Below are 21,126 nucleotides of genomic sequence, written 5' to 3' on the forward strand. Positions count from 1 at the left end.
CAACAGCATGATTAAGCAAGAAAGAACACGCCTGGTCAACATTATTCCATGACTACTAACAACATAAAATTTAGGGCGGGGGGGGGGGGGGGGGGCGCGGGGTGGTCCCCTAACAAGGAGACTTTCCGCTAGACCAATTCCTTCTCTTATTGAAATGTCAAACGCTAGCGATGACGGTATAAAGAGATAAATCTGTATGCACCGGCACTTCAAATTGATGAAAGGTAGAGAGTAACGTCGACGGCACTCTACGAATTAACAGTACTGGAGTATGGTGAATATTTGTAGCACTTCACAAGCATGCAACCATGTTCTATACTGAGGACTTTCTGCTTGTGATTCATTTGTCACTTATCACACCATTGCCACAGAAATCACAAAGGATTTTAAAAATCTCTCACCAGCGTCCTACTTGAGATGCTCTGGCAGAATTAAAATAGGAAGTAATTAAGGATGTAGGGACATTCGACTTTAAGGATCTATTTCGTGATCTAGTTTTGTATAGGGGACTTTGTGAGCGAGGTGGAGCAGCGGTTAGTACACTGGACTCGCATTCCGGAGCATGAGAGTTCAAACCTGCGTCCGACCATAATTATTTAGGTTCTCCTGATTTCCTCAAATAGCTCAAATGGCTCTGAGCACTATGGGACTTAATATCTGAGGTCATCAGTCCCCTAGAACTTAGAACTACTTAAACCTAACTAACCTAAGGACATCACACACATCAGTGCGGGAGACAGGATTCGAACCTGCGACCGTAGCGGTTGCGCGGTTCCAGACTGAAGCGCGTAGAACCGCTCGGCCACCCCGGCCGGCTCCTGATTTCTCTAAATCGCTCCAGGCATATGGCAGAACGGTCCCTTTGAAGGGACACGGCCGATTTCCCCCCCTGTCCTTGAAGAAATCGTAGCTTGTGCTCCGTCTCTAATGACCTCGACGTCTACGGGACGATAAACCATAATCTTCCTTTACATGAACGCTTGGTGTCTGCTCTTTTGGACACCACGCATTAATACAATTGGTCCGCCTCGATGGGCAATGAATCCACCACTTTCAGCGTGGATGCAGTGTTACGTCAGATCTCCTGTGGGAACCTCAAAGTAGCGACCATGGAGGATACTGTCTGGGACTGCGAATGGGTGGCGCTGGATGGGAATGTGGGTCGGCCGACATGCGTGCCGATATAGTCCGCGCAGTTATGCTGAACACTGTGTCCGAGTGGCGCAGTGGTTAATGCATTAGCTTGCTAAGCAGGAGATTCCGGGTTCTAATCCCGCTCTGTAACACATTTTCACCTGACGCCGCTGATTCGGCATAAAGTCTCGATGCAGCCGACATCAATAGTCCCTTTTCCTTCCTTCCTCCCCCCCCCCCTACCTTCACCATCAATTTACACAACATACCCTTCCTTCCTGCTATACGCTGCTTAATAAACTAATACCTATTTCTTAAGAGCCAATATATTTCAGTCGCTAAGATTTGTCAATTAATAATTATCTTAGGGTTGCTGTGGATGAAATTGAGAGAAGTGGAACACTGAGGGTGGAGTATTATTAGAGAGCATTAGTGTAGTTCAGTACCATGCAACAATGGGTTAATCGACAGCTTTTTGGGAAGTAAAGCATTTAGGCTGCCTATGTGAGAAGGCAGCGTAAGAACGTGGGAGGTGTTGCACCCATACAGACTGCAGCCAGACGAGGCACCAAACAGCTGTGTCTGTCTGATAGGCACAGTATACATTAGCGACCACACTCTTAAGCGACGTTGCAGCAGTAGTGTCACACATTCCAAGTGTATTTAGGTCTCCATTGTCCCATGGCGTTCTCCAAGTGTTCCTGTTGGGTGCTTCTTGCTTTTCATCAGCCAGTTCTTTTTTTTTTTTTTTCATCATACTGAAGCTTATGTAATTACACACCTCAAAAAAAGTTTTGTATCAACTCGGTTCCGAGAGTCCCGGAACCTGTACAGAAAATTGGAATAGAGATCAACATAAACATCATTTCCGCCCTTTTTATTGCTCATGAAAACCACACATTGCATGTTGTACCACCATACAGAGAGACTTTCAGATTGCTGTACACCCCGGTACCTTCAATACCCAGTAGCACGTCCTCTTGCATTGATTCATGCCTGTATTCGTCGTGGTCTACTATCCACAAGTTCATCAAGGCACTGTTGGTCCAGATTGTCCCACTCATCAACTGCGATTCGGTGTAGATGCCTCAGAGTGGTTGGTGGCTCACGTCGTCGATAAAGAGCCCTTTTCAGTATATCGCAGCCATGTTCGATAGGGGTTCATTGCTTGAGAACATGCTGGCCACTGTAGTCGAGCGATGTCGTTATCCTGAAGGAAATCATTCACAAGATGTGCACGATGGGGATACGAATTGTCGTCCACGAAGACGAATGTCTCGCCAATATGCTGCCAATACGGTTGCACTATCGGTCAGAGGATGGCATTCACATAACGTACAGCCGTTACGGCGCCTTCCATGACCACCAGAGGCGTACGTCGGTCCAGCACAATGTCATCCCAAAACAGTATGGAACCTCCACCTTGCTGCACTCGCTGGACAGTGTGTCTAAGGCATTCAGCCTGACCGGATTGCCTCCAAACACGTCTCCGATTGTCTGGTTGAAGGCATATGTGACACTCATCGGTGAAGAGAATGTGATGCCAATCGTGAGCGGTCCATTCGGCATGTTGTTGGGCTCATCTGTACCGCGCTGCATGGTGTTGTGGTTGCAAAGATGGACCTCGTCATGGACGTCGGGAGTCAAGTTGGGTATCACGCAGCCTATTGCGCACAGTTTTAGACGTAACAAGACGTCCTGTGGCTGCACGAAAAGCATTATTCAACATGGTGGCGTTGCTGTCAGGTTTCCTCCGATCCATAATCCGTAGGTAGCGGTAATCCACTGCAGTAGTAGCCCTTGGACGGCCTGAGCAAGGCATGTCATCGACAGTTCCTGTCTCTCTGTATCTCCTCCATTTCGGAACAACATCGCTTTGGTACACTACGAGACGCCTGGACACTTCCCTTGTTGAGAACCCTTCCTACCACAAAGTAACAATACGGACACAATCGAACCGCAGTATTGACCGTCTAGGCATGGTTGAACTACAGACAACACGAGCCGTGTACCTCCTTCCTGATTCATTGACTGGAAACGATCAGCTCTTGGACTCCCTCCGTCTAATAGGCGCTGCTCATGCATGGTTGTTTACATCTTTGGGCGGGTTTAGTGACATCTCTGAACAGTCAAAGGGACTGTGTCTGTGATACAATATCCACAGTCAACGTCTATCTTCAGGAGTTCTGGGAAAGGGGTGATGCAAAACTTTTTTTTGATGTTGTTGTTGTGGTCTTCAGTCCTGAGACTGGTTTGATGCAGCTGTCCATGATACTCTATCCTGTGCAAGCTTCTTCATCTACCAGTACCTACTGCAACCTACATCCTTCTGAATCTGCTTAGTGTATTCATCTCTTGGTCTCCCTCTACGATTTTTATCCTCCACGCTGCCCTCCAATGCTAGATTTGTGATCCCTTGATGCCTCAAAACATGTCCTACCAACCGATCCCTTCTTCTAGTCAAGTTGTGCCACAAACTTCTCTTCTCCCCAATCCTATTCAATACCTCCTCATTAGTTACGTGATCTACCCACCTTATCTTCAGCATTCTTCTGTAGCACCACATTTCGAAATCTTCTATTCTCTTCTTGTCCAAACTAGTTATCGTCCATGTTTCACTTCGATACATGGCTACACTCCATACAAATACTTTCAGAAACGACTTCCTGACACTTAAATCTATACTCGATGTTAACAAATTTCTCTTCTTCAGAAACGCTTTCCTTGCCATTGCCAGTCTACATTTTATATCTTCTCTACTTCGACCATCATCAGTTATTTTACTCCCTAAATAGCAAAACTCCTTTACTACTTTAAGTGTCTCATTTCCTAATCTAATTCCCTCAGCATCACCCGATTTAATTTGACTACATTCCATTTTCCTCGTTTTGCTTTTCTTGATGTTCATCTTATATCCTCCTTTCAAGACACTGTCCATTCCGTTCAACTGCACTTGCAAGCCGTTTGCTGTGTCTGACAGAATTACAATGTGATCGGCGAACCTCAAAGTTTTTACTTCTTCTCCATGAATTTTAATACCTACTCCGAATTTTTCTTTTGTTTCCTTTACTGCTTGCTCAATATACAGATTGAATAACATCGGGGAGAGGCTACAACCCTGTCTCACTCCCTTCCCAACCACTGCTTCCCTTTCATGCCCCTCGACTCTTATAAGTGCCATCTGGTTCCTGTACAAATTGTAAGTAGCCTTTCGCTCCCTGTATTTTACCCCTGCCACCTTTAGAATGTGAAAGAGAGTATTCCAGTCAACATTGTCAAAAGCTTTCTCTAAGTCTACAAATGCTAGAAACGTAGGTTTGCCTTTTCTTAATCTTTCTTCTAAGATAAGTCGTAAGGTTAGTATTGCCTCACGTGTTCCAACATTTCTACGGAATCCAAACTGATCTTCCCCGAGGTCGGCTTCTACCAGTTTTTCCATTCGTCTGTAAAGAATTCGCGTTAGTATTTTGCAGCTGTGACTTATTAAACTGATAGTTCGGTAATTTTCACATCTGTCAACACCTGCTCTCTTTGGGATTGGAATTATTATATTCTTCTTGAAGTCTGAGGGTATTTCACCTGTCTCATACATCTTGCTCACCAGATGGTAGAGTTTTGTCAGGACTGGCTCTCCCAAGGCCGTCAGTAGTTCTAATGGAATGTTGTCTACTCCCGGGGCCTCGTTTCGACTCAGGTCTTTCAGTGCTCTGTCAAACTCTTCACGCAGTATCGTATCTCCCATTTCATCTTGATCTACATTCTCTTCCATTTCCATAATATTGTCCTCAAGTACATCGCCCTTGTATAAACCCTCTATATACTCCTTCCACCTTTCTGCCTTCCCTTCTGTGCTTAGAACTGGGTTTTTGATGTATGTAATTTAAAAGTGTAATAGCAACAGTCTCCAATTACTGTGACAACGTCACAATTTACATGTTATACAATCATAGTATTTCTCCTAGAACCATGACTGTGAACACAGGTCCGCAATCTGTGACTTTGCGAACGTGCAAATTCTGGTAAGAGAGAGGGCGGGAGTGGGGCGGGAAGAATACTGTTTCCTTCGATTGTTTCGGTGCACTTCCGGACAAGGTCAGTGCGTCTGTTATTTTCCTCTCAGAAGGGAGTTTTTCCAATTCTGTCGCGCCTCTCTCATCTTGCTCTACTTTGCCAGTTCTGCCAATGGGCTCACGAATCTTGTCTCGTTTGTTGTTGGCAGTAGGTACACTCAGGCTCCGAGCGAGTAACTTGACTTGGTTGGTCAGGCCTCTAGCGCATCAGGCGGGTTAACCCTAAGGAAAACTTTTCAAAGCTATCCTTTTTGAAAGCTAGCTTGTAACTTTCTTTCCTGCCAATTCAGAGACGTTAGTTTTGATACTCTGTCTTTTTTGAAAGCTTGATAAAAAATTTGGCACTTTGACACATCTATATACGGTCAGTACGCGATTCCTACTCCGCCCAAGGCCCATCATCCATGTATCATTTCCTTTATTGTCTTCTGTCACTTCTCCAATAAAACATGGTGTTTGTGATTCAGTTTTCCGGATGTTTTTTGCTTTTACATTTCCACTACAGTTTTAGGAGCAGACAATACAACTCAGTCCATCAGAGCGCTACATGATGGAGTCTAGCCAGATAGCGCTATATTGAACCGTTTAGTCACAAACGTCCAGCAATTAAGAATCCTTCCTACTATTAATTTCAAACTACGTTACTACTTCGTCAATACGCGTATTTTCATACTGCTGCTGACGATGTTCGACTCTTCACTGTACGTTTCATGTTGCGATAACGATTCTGTCCCTGTGTACAAAGCATCAAAAACATCTTCCCTGTGTTAATAAATGAGAAAAAAATAAATATGGCTCATATGGCTTTTGCTAAATGGTTTACCACAACAGATTTATTTTCCAACTAAACGAATCCGTACACACCTGGACCACAGTATCAACCCAACTTTCCATTTTATTGTTCTCGATAGACAATACCCAACCAGAAGGCGCAGTAATAAGGTACCAAACTCACCCTCGGGAATCCCCGGAACTATGATTTATCTTTCTCGTGATTTCCCAGATAACGAAAGATAAACAGTGGGATTCTCTCCACGAAAGCACGTAGCTAGTTTCCTTCCCCCATCGGCTTGTGCTCTGTCTTCAATAACATCATGTCGAAGGGAGATTAAAGACTTCTCTTCCTTTATTACTTCCATATTTAAAATATGTTTTTATCCTTCTAAACGCTGACGCTGTCAGCAGTCTCAATCCAGAAACATCTGATGACTCTCTGGATTTGTAGAAAGAACTTTTTGCTCTCCGTTCCCTCTAATTCTACATGTTGAGTTAGAAAATAAATATCTCTCTATTATTTGGTGGCATGACTGAAGACGAAGACTATTTCGACCAAAGAGTTTTGAGTTCGGTTGCTGAGCAGGAAACATAGCTGTCCAATTATCTTCAATGTATGTTTAATGTTGGGCTACAATCAAACTCTACACAAGTAATTTACAAAGCTGAACTCTGATAGTCACTAGGTGAAGAAAAGACAGTCTATTCATTTCAAAACCGGTTCATATCCAAGAGTCCTCAAGACCGCAATCACCAGACAGAGACTGTGAGCGCAGTCCGAGAAGCGTGTTTGCGTCCGACATCGTAACCGCAGCCCGGCAGATGTCGTAGGTAGGGAGCTTGGAGGCGTAGTACCACAGGACTGGCAATACCGTGGTGTCCTCTTTTATACGTGGTGCGAGGCGACTGATAGCATCCATGTGAAGGGTCGTATACTGTGAAATCTTCATCTTGTTCCGCTGTGCCAGCATTTTGCCTCTTGGTTAGCGACAGCCTCCAACCGTGGTGTAGTATCGACGAACAAAGGAAAATTTCGAAATTAGACACGTGATCACCAGAATGGAAATCCATGGTTTCCACCACCTTATTTGCAATAACACGTCATATCATGTATCCAACGCAATGTGTGAGTGTAAATTGTGTCATTAGATATGCAAACGCTACCATATAGAACTCTGTACCAATAAGTGGCTACGCAAACCACAATACGTAAAATTTCTAATTTCGTATATTATTATCATTGTACTTTGAACTTGTGTGGCTATTTGACTGCAATAAAATTATTATTAAAACTCAACACACCACTCCGGGGGTGACACTTCCAAACCACTGAGAAGGCTTCTGATGCAGTGACCCGAGTAGTCAGACGGATCAACAAAACTGGCGGCTCAAAGAGAATATAAGACTTGCCGAAACACTTGGCTGTTGTTACTGACATGGGAACCTCCCCATCGCACCCCCCTCAGATTTAGTTATAAGTTGGCACAATGGATAGGCCTTGAAAAACTGAACACAGATCAATCGAGAAAACAGGAAGAAGTTGCGTGAAACTATGAAAAAAATAAGCAAAATATACAAACTGAGTAGTCCATGCGTCAGATAGGGACCATCAAGGAGAGTCAGCGCTGAGGAGCGCCGTGGTCCCGTGTTTAGCATGAGCAGTTACGGAGCAAGAGGTCCTTGGTTCAAATCTTCCGTTGGTTGAAAAGTTTAATTTTTTATTTTCAACCAATTATCAAAGTTCAGGCACTCACACATAATCAACTTCGCTCTCCAAAATTCCAGGACATGTTCAGAGTTGCTTGGATATATGCAGGATTTAACGGTCTACACACGGAAAAATTTGAAAACGTTAAAAGGGAAAACTGTGCGACTGTGAAACTGTTGCATTCATTTGTTGCAGTTTATGTGACAAACTCTTATGTTTTCATCACTTTGTTGGGAGTGATTATCACATCCACAAGGAAACCTAAATCGGGCAAGGTAGAAGAATCTTTCTACCCATTCGCCAAGTGTACATGTTAGGTGGGTCGACAACATATTCGCCGGCCGCGGTGGCTAAGCGGTTCTAGGTACTGCAGTCCGGAACCGCGCTGCTGCTACGGTCGCAGGTTCGAATCCTACCTCGGGCATGGATGTGGGTGATGTCCTTAGGTTTAAGTAGTTCTAAGTCTAGGGGACTGATGACCTAAGATGTTGAGTCCCATAGTGCTCAGAGCCATTTGAACCATTTTTGACAACATATTCCTGTCATGTGACGCACATGCCGTCACCAGTGTCGTATAGAATATATCAGACGTGTTTTCCTGTGGAGGAATCGGTTGACCTATGACCTTGCGATCAAATGTTTTCGGTTCCCATTGGAGAAGCACGTCCTTTCGTCTACTAATCGCACGGTTTTGCGGTGCGGTCGCAAAACACAGACACTAAACTTATTACAGTGAACAGAGACGTCAATGAACGGACGGACAGATCACAACTTTGCGAAAATAAAGAAAGTAAACTCTTCACTCGAGGGAAGACTTGAACCAAGGACCTCTCACTCCGCAGCTGCCCACGCTAACCACGGGACCACGACACTCCTGAGCTCAATGTCTCCATGATGTTGCATATCTTGCGCATGGACTACTCTGTTTGTATATTTTGCTTATTTTTTTGCTAGTTCCACACAACGTCTTCCTGTTTTCTCGATTGATCTGTTTTCAGTTTTTCAAGGCCTATTCACTGTGACAACTTATAACTAAATCTGAGGGGGTTGCGATGGGGAGGTTCACTTGTGAGAAGAATGGACATTACGTTGAAGACCTGTAAAGTCATCTTGTGAAATAAAAAAAAAAATTAACCGTAATTTTGCTGTGAGCAGAATTTTTTGAATGACCCTCCTAGTGCAGGGTGGACTAAAGAAAACTGTCCCAGAAATTATTCACAATAACACTGACGCGATGTTGCCCCTTGTTAATGAACATCACGGGAGACGCTGGAAATGGTCACCGTTGACGTTGATGAAGCATTGTGCACTATTTATCAAACTGTGAAACACACGTAATAGCTCTGTACAAGTGATAAGAGCAAATAATGTTTTAGACGTTCTGCTGTAGCTCTTTCAGTGCGCTAGGATTATTTGAGCACAACACAACCCTCAATGCCGGCCGGAGTGGCCGTGCGGTTCTAGGCGCTACAGTCTGGAACCGAGCGACCGCTACGGTCGCAGGTTCGAATCCTGCCTCGGGCATGGATGTGTGTGAAGTCCTTACGTTAGTTAGGTTTAAGTAGTTCTAAGTCTATGGGATTGATGACCTCATATGTTAAGTCCCATAGTGCTCAGAGCCATTTGAACCATTTGAATCGCAAAGGTGCGAGCTGGTACGACTTATAATGAGCTCTTAGAAGTGAACACACAGTTGTAAATTTGATTTGCTGTGTACTGTGAATTTCACCTACGATTATTTGCACTTAGCCATTGAGAGCCTTTTTTGTGTTCTATTACAACCAGTGTTGCAGACTTCATTATTCGACAAGTCACGAAGATAAGTAAACCTGTTTAACCCATTTGTGTGACTTTGTTCCCAATTTGTTGGAGTGTTGTGGAACCTTCGTTCTCCTCTTCTGTTACCTGACCCTGGGGCACAGTTGTGTAAAAGTGGCAGAGAGAAATTGTCTTAGCGGTGTACTGCACCCGAAGCTTTTTTACGAATTCACAAACTCGGCCTACCGTAACAGCAGTAGCAATTCAGCCTCCACAGTAGTAGCGACGAGGCCTTTACAAAACCGATGACAAGGGTTTACAAAAGTCGTCGCTTGGGGCTCCAAGCTGAGAGATGCGCCCAAATGCAAGATTTGTATTCACTGTATATCACAATTAATAGCGAAAACTGGCACAGGTGAAATGAAAATGTAAGAGGGAAAAGGGGGAGAGGGGATGACAAGTGGGCCGGCCGCGGTGGTCTAACGGTTCTAGGCGCGCAGTACGGAACTGCGCGACTGCTACGGTCGCAGGTTCGAATCCTGCCTCGGGCATGGATGTGTGTGATGTCCTTAGGTTAGTTAGGTTTAAGTAGTTCTAAGTTCTAGGGGACTGATGACCACAGTAGTTAAGTCCCATAGTGCTCAGAGCCATTTGAACCATTTGATGACAAGTGGCTTATGAAGAGAAATGTTCGTGAACCGGCCCTGGCAAATACAATGCCTCTTCATATCTTCCGCAACGCATCGAACACGTCATGCACTCATAACACGGTTATCAAGCGCGCTGAAATGGTGTTACTCCGTCTTGCTGAAAATAGCAATATAGTCTTTACCTTCTGTGAGTTGATCCACGTATGGATTAAATAGTTTGTGGACATAAGGGTTAGCTTTAATAGTTTGATGAAGGAATCGTGGTATGATGCAGACACCAGACATTGCGCACCGAACACCAATCTCGAGATTATGCAACGGCTATTCAAAGTTCTGATGGAGATATTCTGATGCATAATTGCCCATGTTCCAAGCTCAAACACATTGATAGGCTGAATCAAGCCTTATCCGAAGAAATGAAAAAGCGAGGATCGAAAAGACCTGATACCACTTCTCTCGAAAACCACTGGTAGAACTCAACACGCAAAAGATCATCTGGGCACTGTAACTCATGCGCGACAGTAAATTTGTAAAGACACAGGTGCCGGTCCTTTCGTAACAATACAGAGTAATACTTCAGTCAGAGCATACAGTAGACGTGCACAATAATATTTCTGGCTTTGCAGTAACCAAATTCAGCTACAAAAAGGTTTTCTTAGAGCAGTTGAGAAGGCAGCTGTGCGAAGATGACGTAATGTGTTTTGAGGTACAGATAACAGATGGTTTGTTAGGTACGAATAGGGTGAGAAAGATCGCCTATATTGTGGTCCTCCTCCGCTATTGGTTGCTGTGTTCGGAAGTAGCGAGTGAAAATGATAAACTTCTGTTATTAATATTAGGAAAACTAAAGACTGAATTTACTTGCATTTCATATTAAAGCATCTCTCAATAGCAGGCTATCATACCATTATTTCGAAGGCGTTAATAATCATCAGAATAATAAACAACCGCTAAGCAAAAAGGCAGACGAAGCATTTCGGAGGTCTTCGGGTCACACCTAGCTTGAATGGTGGACGAAGTGGCTCGATTGTAAGATCAGAGGTGGTTCGGCAGTCTCGGAGGACAGACATGTTGTCTGCCTTGATGAGTATCGGTTAAGAATTTAATTAGCAATCATTGGTTATTTGGACATGTAATTGAAAGTAATTTGATAGTAATTATGCTAATATCCAGTTCATTATTTTGTTATGTTCTATGAAAGTGTGAAGAATAGAAATTATTTGTGATTCATAAAGTGGACTACAATTGTGTAGTTTCTCGTATTCTGCTAAAAAAATAAACGCGAGGGACTTAAAGAAACCAGTTCAAAATTTAATTATTTATACAATACCAGTTCCTCAATAACAGTTTATTACAGCCTCAGGATAACGCACTCACCACCTACTGGCTGTTTACTGCGCAGGGGACAACAGCTGTAGCAGACTACTAGTTGATTAACATTATTCAGAACGCATGCACTCTACTCGGCGCAGTGGAGGCAACTAGGCACCTTGTGTGTACTACAATCTTAGTACAAATCAGATCAGTGACACATCGTCTGTGGTAACACAGAGGACGTATGAAGGGAGGAACTTTTCGAAGGAAGGGGTTTATCGTACACACGTAAATCCTTCTCGCTGCCTACATCTCTCTTACATGAATGTGTGATGTCTGTTCTTTCGGACAAAAGAACAGGAAAAGGGATAGGATACCCTATTCAGACGAAAGAGTCCACGAACTCACTTAACGCCAAGACACAAAATCAGAAACTTGCAGAAAATGACATAACCTACAGAATCAAGAAAACAATATGCAGATTATCCTACAAGTACAACCGACAAGAAAATCAAGCATGGTGAAATTTACCATAAATAAACCACATAGTTATATCCCTACATCTGTATTGAAAGTTCACTCATTTTAGAACACCAGTTCATGACACACATGATGACATATTATCAGCACATATCATAAGAAACAATTTATATAACTTAGATAACTAATATTTACAGATCAAATAGTTACACAAATCATGACATACATAAAAAATACACAGAATTATTTATAGAACATTTTTAAATCCTTATGAGAGGACACACCTTTATTTTCAATGTCTTTGGACATGCCAACAGATATGCATCTGGATGTGGCAGTTTTATAATAACGTATGGTCCATGGTATGTACATTCTTTGCCATTTCTTGGTCCTCTTCTCCAGGAGTGAAGATCTTAAATGAGATCTCAATAGTACCAAATCTCCAACCTTATGATATTGTCTTCTCTTTAATCTCTCGTCATGGCAGCAAAATAACTGATGATGGCCGAAGTAGGGAGGATATAAAATGTAGAATGGCAATGACAAGAAAAACATTTCTCAAGGAAAGGAATTTGTTAACATCTAATATAAAGTGTCAGGAAGTCTTTTCTGGAGTGTAGCCTAGTCTGAAAGTGAAACATCGACGACAAACAGTTCAGACAAGAAGGGAATAGAAATTACTGTGTTTCATGCTAACTAATGATTGTTCTGGACAGTAATAATTGTGCGAAATCGCCTTCAGCGATATAAAGACAGTGAACTTTATTCTTGTGAGTTGTTTTAGGCCTGTGTCCTGTCTGACAATAAACTTCAATGGAAGTGTGGTAGATTGACAGCGATGTTTTTGTTGTGTTAGACAGACTAGTGTTACTATGCCAAGATCGAGATCCATTCTGCTCAATAACGAGTATGCATGTGACTGTTTCCATCCTGCTCAATCACGAGTACGCATGTGACTGTTTGCACCAATCTTCTCTGAAGATTTCTAGTGTCAATTTTGATGTAACTGTGGATACTCTGGACATCGTACCTGGTGTTGCGAAGATATCTCAGTGTACATTGTTTTCACCGTGCTGTGACTCTTTTTTATTGCTGGTCGCTCTGAGTGCAAGAACAAACACGAATCGTAGTGAACTGAGTGGAAGGAGCGAGTTGAGTACAGTTGAACGCTAACCCGTTTTATTTCAGATATGCGCTGTAGTTCGCCTCTTTGTCCTTACTCATTCTTTTGTACCTTGTTGCACATCGCGAGAACTTCTATCTTGGCGCTGTGAGGCCTTAGCAGTTCCATCCCAGCCTCCAGCCCTACATTGACAGCTTCGCATCTAACCACCTGACTAGTCATCACCACCGACCACCACTCCATCCCGATGTCTTGCACCTTCTCACCATCCTGCTGTACCATCGACATCGCACCGTCGACATCGTACCATTATCACCACATCGTCGACGTAAATCTAGTGTTACATGAATAACTCTGTTTTCAAAGATTCTTAAACAGTTCGGTGTACATTTAAACGATTTTCTATATTTTCTTATTCCAAACTGAGTAACATTTTTTTCAATATTCATGCTGAAAACCAACATTTTTGATTAAAAATTCCGCTGTTTTGCTAAATATGATAATTACAACCAGTCTGGCGATGCCCATTGGGGAGCTTTGCCTGGCGGGTTTCCACCGCCAACCGCGCCCGAAGGGGTGGGCCTCATTTCCATTGTAAAATACGTTCCCGAGAATGTTAGTATGATTATTGATCTCGGGTTTCCTCCCGCAACCGCGCCAGAATGGGTGGGCCTCATTTCCACTGTAAAGCGCATTCCCAGTGCCAGTACGTTCGCATGATTGCGTTCCTGCCCTTTTAGTTTCTAAAGGTCCGGTGGGCTTTTCCAGATGCCTTCTGTGTAAGGTAGGGGAAAATACATTCCCAAGAATGTTTATATCATTATGTATGAGACAGGCGAAATACCCTCAGACTTCAAGAACAACATAATAATTCCAATCCCAAAGAAAGCAGGTGTTGACAGATGTGAAAATAACCGAATTATCAGTTTAATAAGTCACAGCTGCAAAATACTAACGCGAATTCTTTACAAACGAATGGAAAAACTGGTAGAAGCCGACCTCGGGGAAGATCAGTTTGGATTCCGCAGAAATGTGGCAACACGTGAGGCAATACTGACCTTACGACTTATCTTAGAAGAAAGATTAATGAAAGGCAAACCTACGTTTCTAGCATTTGTAGACTTAGAGAAAGCTTTTGACAGTGTTGACTGGAATACTCTCTTTCAAATTCTAAAGGTGGCAGCGGTAAAATACAGGGAGCGAAAGGCTATTTACAATTTGTACAGAAACCAGATGGCAGTTATAAGAGTCGAGGGGCATGAAAGGGAAGCAGTGGTTGGGAAGGGAGTGAGACAGGGTTGTAGCCTCTCCCCGATGTTATTCAATTTGTATATTGAGCAAGCAGTAAAGAAAACAAAAGAAAAATTTGGTGTAGGTATTAAAATCCATGGAGAAGAAATAAAAACTTTGAGGTTTGCTGATGACATCGTAATTCTGTCAGAGACAGCAAAGGACTTGGAAGAGCAGTTGAACGGAATGGACAGTGTCTTGAAAGGAGGATATAAGATGAACATCAAGAAAAGCAAAACGAGGAAAATGGAATGTAGTTGTATTAAGTCGGGTGAGGGAATTAGCTTAGGAAATGAGACACTTAAAGTAGTAAAGGAATTTTGCTATTTGGGGAGCAAAATAACTGATGATGGTCGAAGTTGAGAGGATATAAAATGTAGACTGGCAATGGCAAGGAAAGCGTTTCTGAAGAAGAGAAATTTGTTAACATCGAGTACAGATTAAGTGTCAGGAAGTCGTTTCTGAAAGTATTTGTATGGAGTGTAACCATGTATGGAAGTGAAACATGGACGATAAATAGTTTGGACAAGAAGAGAATAGAATCTTTCGAGATGTTGTGCTACAGAAGAATGCTGAAGATTAGATGGGTGCATCACATAACTAATGAGGAGGTATTGAATAGATTTGGGGAGAAGAGGAGTTTGTGGCACAACTTGACAATAAGAGGGGCCGGTTGGCAGGATATGTTCTGAGGCATCAGGGGATCACAAATTTAGCATTGGAGGGCTGTGTGGAGGGTAAAAATCGTAGAGGGAGACCAAGCGATGAATACACTAACCAGATTCAGAAGGATGTGGGCTGCAGTAAGTACTTCCTAATTTAATATTTCGTAGTTACGTAAATCGACTTTGTAATGTCCATACCTAATGAAATATGATTGTAATATTCCGGCTGCGAGTGCCAGCGATGATGCGCTACGGTAATTTGAGATGACATCGCTCTTTGCTGTGACGACAAAGCTCTTTGCTGTGAAAAAAAAAACGAGGATAATCTATGCTGTTGGAAATAAGTAATGTCGATTGGAAATTGCGTGGTGTTTTTTTTATGTCAGATAAGTTTTCATATAGAAGTAATTTGAAGTGCAGAAGTCAACTTGTAATCGCAGATATCAAGAATGAAAAATTTAATTTGTGAAAAAGAAGGTAAATATCATTTACGAACTTTTTTTCGGTGTTGGATCCCCAGACCTTCATAAAACTATTAGTGTGCTTAGCAATACAGTGCATAGTGATTTCTTCGCGAATTTACAATACTGGGCGAATCTGCTAGTATCATGGTCCAACGACGCGCAATATTTCGCCGTCAGCTTGTATGTTCAAGACGTTCCCTAAGCGAGCAATTTGTTAGTTAGAAGGTATCATAACGCCACTGTTGTTCAACACTCTCATTCTGAAAGTGTTTTCCAGAAAATCTTACAGCGTCTGTGAGTACTTTTGTGGCCTAGACAGATAAAAATTTTTTAGAATGTATGCCTCTTGGAAAAAGAATCAAAAGAGAGTTTAAATCCAGTACCTGTCTTACCTGTGTCAAAGTCAAAGGTCAAAGTTAGCTAATTAATTAATGTTTCTTTATGAGTAGCAGTTCATTTTACACTATTGCTACAAATGCGATAGTAATCTCATCGGTCATTTGCGTGGCAACGCTCTACATATTAGAGTAAACAATCCTGTTTGATTCCCTCCTGTTTCCATTAATAAAATTCAATAACTTCGCGATCAGCCCTGGAAACCCAGCACTTCACGAGTTGTAGCAGTTTTCTCCGACTTTGCCTGATGTTCTCTGTGAACCGGAGAAGTGGAAACCTCCGAACGCCAACTAGTCCTGTACCTTACCCGTTCTCTCCTTACAGCAGCCACAAAGAAAACATATTCATCAACAGTCAAATTTTCACAGACTTTTATCCTAGACAGATAAAAAATTTTTAGAATGTATGCCTCTTGGAAAAAGAATCAAAAGAGAGTTTAAATCCAGTACCTGTCTTACCTGTGTCAAAGTCAAAGGTCAAAGTTAGCTAATTAATTAATGTTTCTTTATGAGTAGCAGTTCATTTTACACTATTGCTACAAATGCGATAGTAATCTCATCGGTCATTTGCGTGGCAACGCTCTACATATTAGAGTAAACAATCCTGTTTGATTCCCTCCTGTTTCCATTAATAAAATTCAATAACTTCGCGATCAGCCCTGGAAACCCAGCACTACTTGTTAGCCGCCAAGTTATCCACTGCCTGTGGCGCCATTGGATGCGGTATGTTGGGGTACTGTACATGATCAGGCCACCGCTCCCCCAGCTGATGCTAGCTTTCCAATCTCGGTGCCAGTAGCCTCTCAAATGGCTTCATGAGCCTAAGTGCATCTCTCCACTATCGGGAATCGAACCGAGGGTGTCCAGAAGGTTGAACACTCGGCTACCGAGACGTACGTCCATACCAATAGGTTTGCCCTTTGTTTCACTATTGTCTTCAGCGGAAAAATTTTTCCTGTGGGTTGCGTCTGCTGTCATGAACTCCATCCATTTGCTACAAGTACCCCCAAGAAAACATGCGACTGTTTGCAAGGATTCACGAAACAAACAGGCTCCGATGTATTGGCTCAGTTTGGTGATCTATAAGGCCTGACGTACAAGTACAACGTCGTAACGATCACGAATGTGATTGTGGTACGAGGGGAAAAATAAGACAATGCCAGTGAAGTGCCCAATCCTTACACCTAGCAGCAAAATGATTCCGGTTTCGCTATTTATCGCTTCACCTGTTCATTTGAACACCTGTTGTTGTTGTTGTTGTTGTCTGCAGTCCTGAGACTGGTTTGATGCAGCTCTCCACACTACTCTATCCTGTGCAAGCTTCTTCATCTCCCAGTACTTACTGCAACATACATCCTTCTGAATCAAGCTATCCATTTCCCTTTTTAAATTTTCTAACCTACCTGCCCGATTAATGGATCTGACATTCCACGCTCCGATCCGTAGAACCCTAGTTTTCTTTCTCCTGATAACGACGTCCTCTTGAGTAGTCCCCGCCCGGAGATCCGAATGGGGGACTATTTTACCTCCGGAATATTTTACCCAAGAGGACGCCATCATCATTTAACCACACAGTAAAGCTGCATGCCCTCGGGAAAAATTACGGCTGTAGTTTCCCCTTGCTTTCAGCCGTTCGCAGTACCAGCACAGCAAGGCCGTTTTGGTTATAAGAGTGGACATTATTTTCATGAGTCACTCCCACTATGTGAGCCGTGATGTTGTCAGGTAGCGCTGTACTCTGTAAATCTTATTGTCTCTCGTCCCTGTCGTAACTGCTCGCCAACGATTCACATCCTTCCAAGCATATCAATGGTCACAAACAACTAGATACAACAATTGAAAGCCGCGCGCAGTGGCCGCGTGGTTTGAGGTGCCATGTCACGGATTGCGCGGCACCTCCCGCCAGAGGTTCGAGTCCTCCCTCGGGCAAGGGTGTGTGTGTTGTTCTTAGCACAAGTTAGTTTAAGTAGTGTGTAAGTCTAGGGACCGATGACATCAACAGTTTAGTCCGTTAAGAATTCACACACATTTGAACATTTTTGAACAATTGAAAGATGAAGTATAAGCATTTAAAAATAATTTATTAAGATGTTTTAAATAAAAACAATCATTATGACAGAAATATGTGCAGTCTTAAGCTCTAAGATCAATGATATGTAGTATTTACAATGCAAATAATACTGCAGGTGTAGCAGGGTCAGGTCCGTAAGTAGTTACGTCCTTTTGGCTAGCCGTAGCTGAATACCAGTGGTGGGCATCGGAATGAAGGAGACTGCATTAAACTCGATCGGCACCTTCGTCTGCTCACAGCGATGAACTGCGAACTTGGACATGAGGTACGCCAGCCCAATCTTGGTCTGCAGGAGGCCTAGCCGCATACCTGAAAAACAAATGTTTGTTCAGTTGCACCGGTGTCGTATCGTCGCCACTGCTTGGTGTGACTAGCTGCCAGCAGCATTGGTACTAATGTTGTTATCTAATTGCTAACACACAGGTGAAAATGTGATAAGCTGATAACAGGCATGAGAATTCGAAGGAAAAAATACTTCTGTGTGATTGTGCGGTGTTGTGATATTACCGGTCACACTAGACACAATGAGCAATCAGACATCAAGTACTATAGACATTTCCATCTTGACTCGACGAACGACAAACTCCCATGTCCGATAAGGATTTAGAAAATATTTTGATGTTCCGCATTCTGGTAAACTGCCTTCGTTCTATAACATGTAGAAGAGACCGAGAATCTTGAAATGAACTTCACGGTCCTTGTTTACGACAACCTTGAAGGGTTGTTACAGTATGTGAAGTGACAGTTTTGTATGTGGCATTGGCCACAGAAAACAATTTTCCTGATTACGTGAATAAAGGGTACCACCGTCTGGATGCCGAAGTTTATTTTGCTGTCAAGTAGTCAGTGCACGTAAGAGTGCATAGTCCCGCGGCATTTCGCCTATTTCCGTAAGAGTTCGAGTGTGCTCTCCAAGCACACTGAGGTTATCAATTCCTCACCATAATTCGGACATGTCCGAAAGAACAGACTCCACTTACACGATTTCCATAGTCCGAGCAGTTGCGATGACCACTGTGTCCGGATGGCGGCCGGCCGCTGTGACCGAGCGCTTCAGTCCGGAATCGCGCTGCTGCTACGGTCGCAGGTTCGAATCCTGCATCGGGTATAGCTGTTTGTGCTGTCGTTAGTTAGATTTAAGTAGTTTCTAAGTCTAGGGGACTGATGGCCTCAGATATTAAGTCCCATAGTGCTCAGAGCCATTTGAACCATCCGGATGGCGAAATGGTCAGCGCATCTACCTAGTACAATACAGAGACCACATATATAACCTTTAAGTAGTCCTAGGTGTCTGGAGTCATACAACCCGTTGTAAGCAGGTTGTTTAAGTTTTTGTGTCGGTAATGCCACGTAGCGCTCTGTATGAAAATCACGGACTGTGCAGTCTGTGGCTGGTTTGCATTGTTGGAATATTTGCTATTGTAGAGTTGGGCACAGTTGGGTGTGAACAGCGCGTAGCGTTGTGCAGTTGGAGGTGAGCCGCCAGCAGTGGATGATGTGGGGAGAGAGACGGCAGAATTTTGAGAGCGGACGATCTGGACGTGTGTCCATCAGAAAAAGGAAATTTGCCATACTGGATGTCACAAATTATATATATAGATATATATTATGACTTTTGAACACTGCTAAGGTAAATACATTGTTTGTTCTTTATCAAAATCTGTCATTTGCTAACTATATGCCTATCAGTAGTTAGTGCCTTCAGTAGTTTGAATCTTTTATTTAGCTGGCAGTAGTGGCACTCGCTGTATTGCAGTAGTTCGAGTAACGAAGATTTTTGTGAGGTAAGTGATTCATGAAAAGTATAGGTTATTGTTAGTCAGGGCCATTCTTTTGTAGGGGTTATTGAAGTCAGATTGCGTTGCACTAAAAATATTGTGTGTCAGTTTAGTGTTGATCAGAATAAGCAAAGAGAGAGACATGTCTGAGTACGTTCAGTTCTGCTCAGCTGTTTGAAAATCAAATAACGTAAGAAGTTTAACAGCACAGCAATACATAATTTTTCTAAGGGGATGTTTCACCGTTTATACACCTCCGACTCCAGGTGGCTGTCTGCAGACTTCCAGGACTATTTCGCACGTTGTCTCTGCAATCCATGTTTAATATTATCAATAAATATGGGCGGGTGCCGCCGAGGGTCTTGCCGAACTGGTGGGCCTTACAGGGACCTTTTGGCGTTTTATTCACGCATGTGTCAACGTTGCATCCCCCTATTATCACGCCATAGGAGGGGGCGAAAGGGGAGGGATGAAAATGCCTAAGCCTGCTTTGCTGGTTCGGATAGCGTTCAGATACCGTCTAATGGCTTTCAAAGCTACCTAGTGGTTACAATCCGTACACGAAAGCATTTATTGCGGTCGCGCTGCTCTCCAAAGGGATGCGATCACGTTCACAGTGGATGCAGCGCCACACTGTCCTTAGACAAGCACAGAAACATCTGGTGGTGTCATACTGTTGCTCACCGCACTCGAAACTGTCGCTTTCAGCCGAGAAATGTGTGGGAATCAACGCCCCAAGGAAAGGGATGGTAAGGATGATTGATCATTTTATATCACATAATTTCCTATCAAATGTACAGTTCTGCTTCAGAAGTCGTTTAACGACTGAAAATGCTATAACCTCTTTATTCTGTGAGGTACTGGATGGGTTAGAGTAAAGGTTTCGAACGCTAGGCATATTTTATGATTTAACTAAGGCATTTGATTGTGTTGATCACAAAATATTGCTCCTGCAGTTGGACCATTACGGAATACGGGGAGTAGCTCACAATTGGTTCACCTCTTACTTTAGCAACAGACAGCAAAAGGTTATTATTCAGTGTTGAGAATGGCTGTGATATGGGGTCTGAGTGGGGTACGGTCAAGTCTGGGGTGACCCAGGGATGAGTGTTGGGGCCATTCCTGTTCCTTATTTATATAAATGATATGCCCTCTAGTATTATAGGTAACTCTAAAATATTTCTGTTTGCTGATGACGCTAGCTTGGTAGTAAACGATGTTGTGTGCAGCATTGGCTCGGTTTCAAACAGTGCAGTTCATGACATAAGTTCATGGCTTATAGAAAATAAACTAACGCTAAATCACAGTAAGACTCAGTTTTTACAGTTTCTAACATACAATTCAATGAAACCTGACGTTTTAATTTCACAGAATGGGCACATGATAAGTGAAGCTGAACAGTTCAAATTCCTAGGTGTTCTGATAGACAGTAAACTGTCGTGGAAAGCCCAC

At 43.0% G+C, this 21,126-nt stretch overlaps 1 protein-coding gene across 2 annotated transcripts in view; it reads right to left on the bottom strand.

Annotated features, from left to right (window-relative positions):
• LOC126262241 (probable cytochrome P450 6a13) overlaps window positions 1-21,126 on the bottom strand; it is a 282,234-nt gene that overhangs the window by 186,287 nt on the left and 74,821 nt on the right. The window contains exon 8 of one of the 2 annotated variants that reach the window (XM_049958714.1): window positions 17,888-18,205. The exons of the other annotated variant lie outside the window; for it this stretch is intronic. Coding sequence (XP_049814671.1) covers window positions 18,039-18,205 — 167 coding nt within the window. The 3' untranslated portion in view covers window positions 17,888-18,038. Of the gene's footprint in view, window positions 1-17,887; window positions 18,206-21,126 lie in introns of those variants that run through there. 2 annotated transcript variants of the gene reach the window in all.

Source organism: Schistocerca nitens, chromosome 6 (genome assembly GCF_023898315.1).
Source record: "Schistocerca nitens isolate TAMUIC-IGC-003100 chromosome 6, iqSchNite1.1, whole genome shotgun sequence".
NCBI classification, from domain to species: domain Eukaryota; kingdom Metazoa; phylum Arthropoda; class Insecta; order Orthoptera; family Acrididae; genus Schistocerca; species Schistocerca nitens.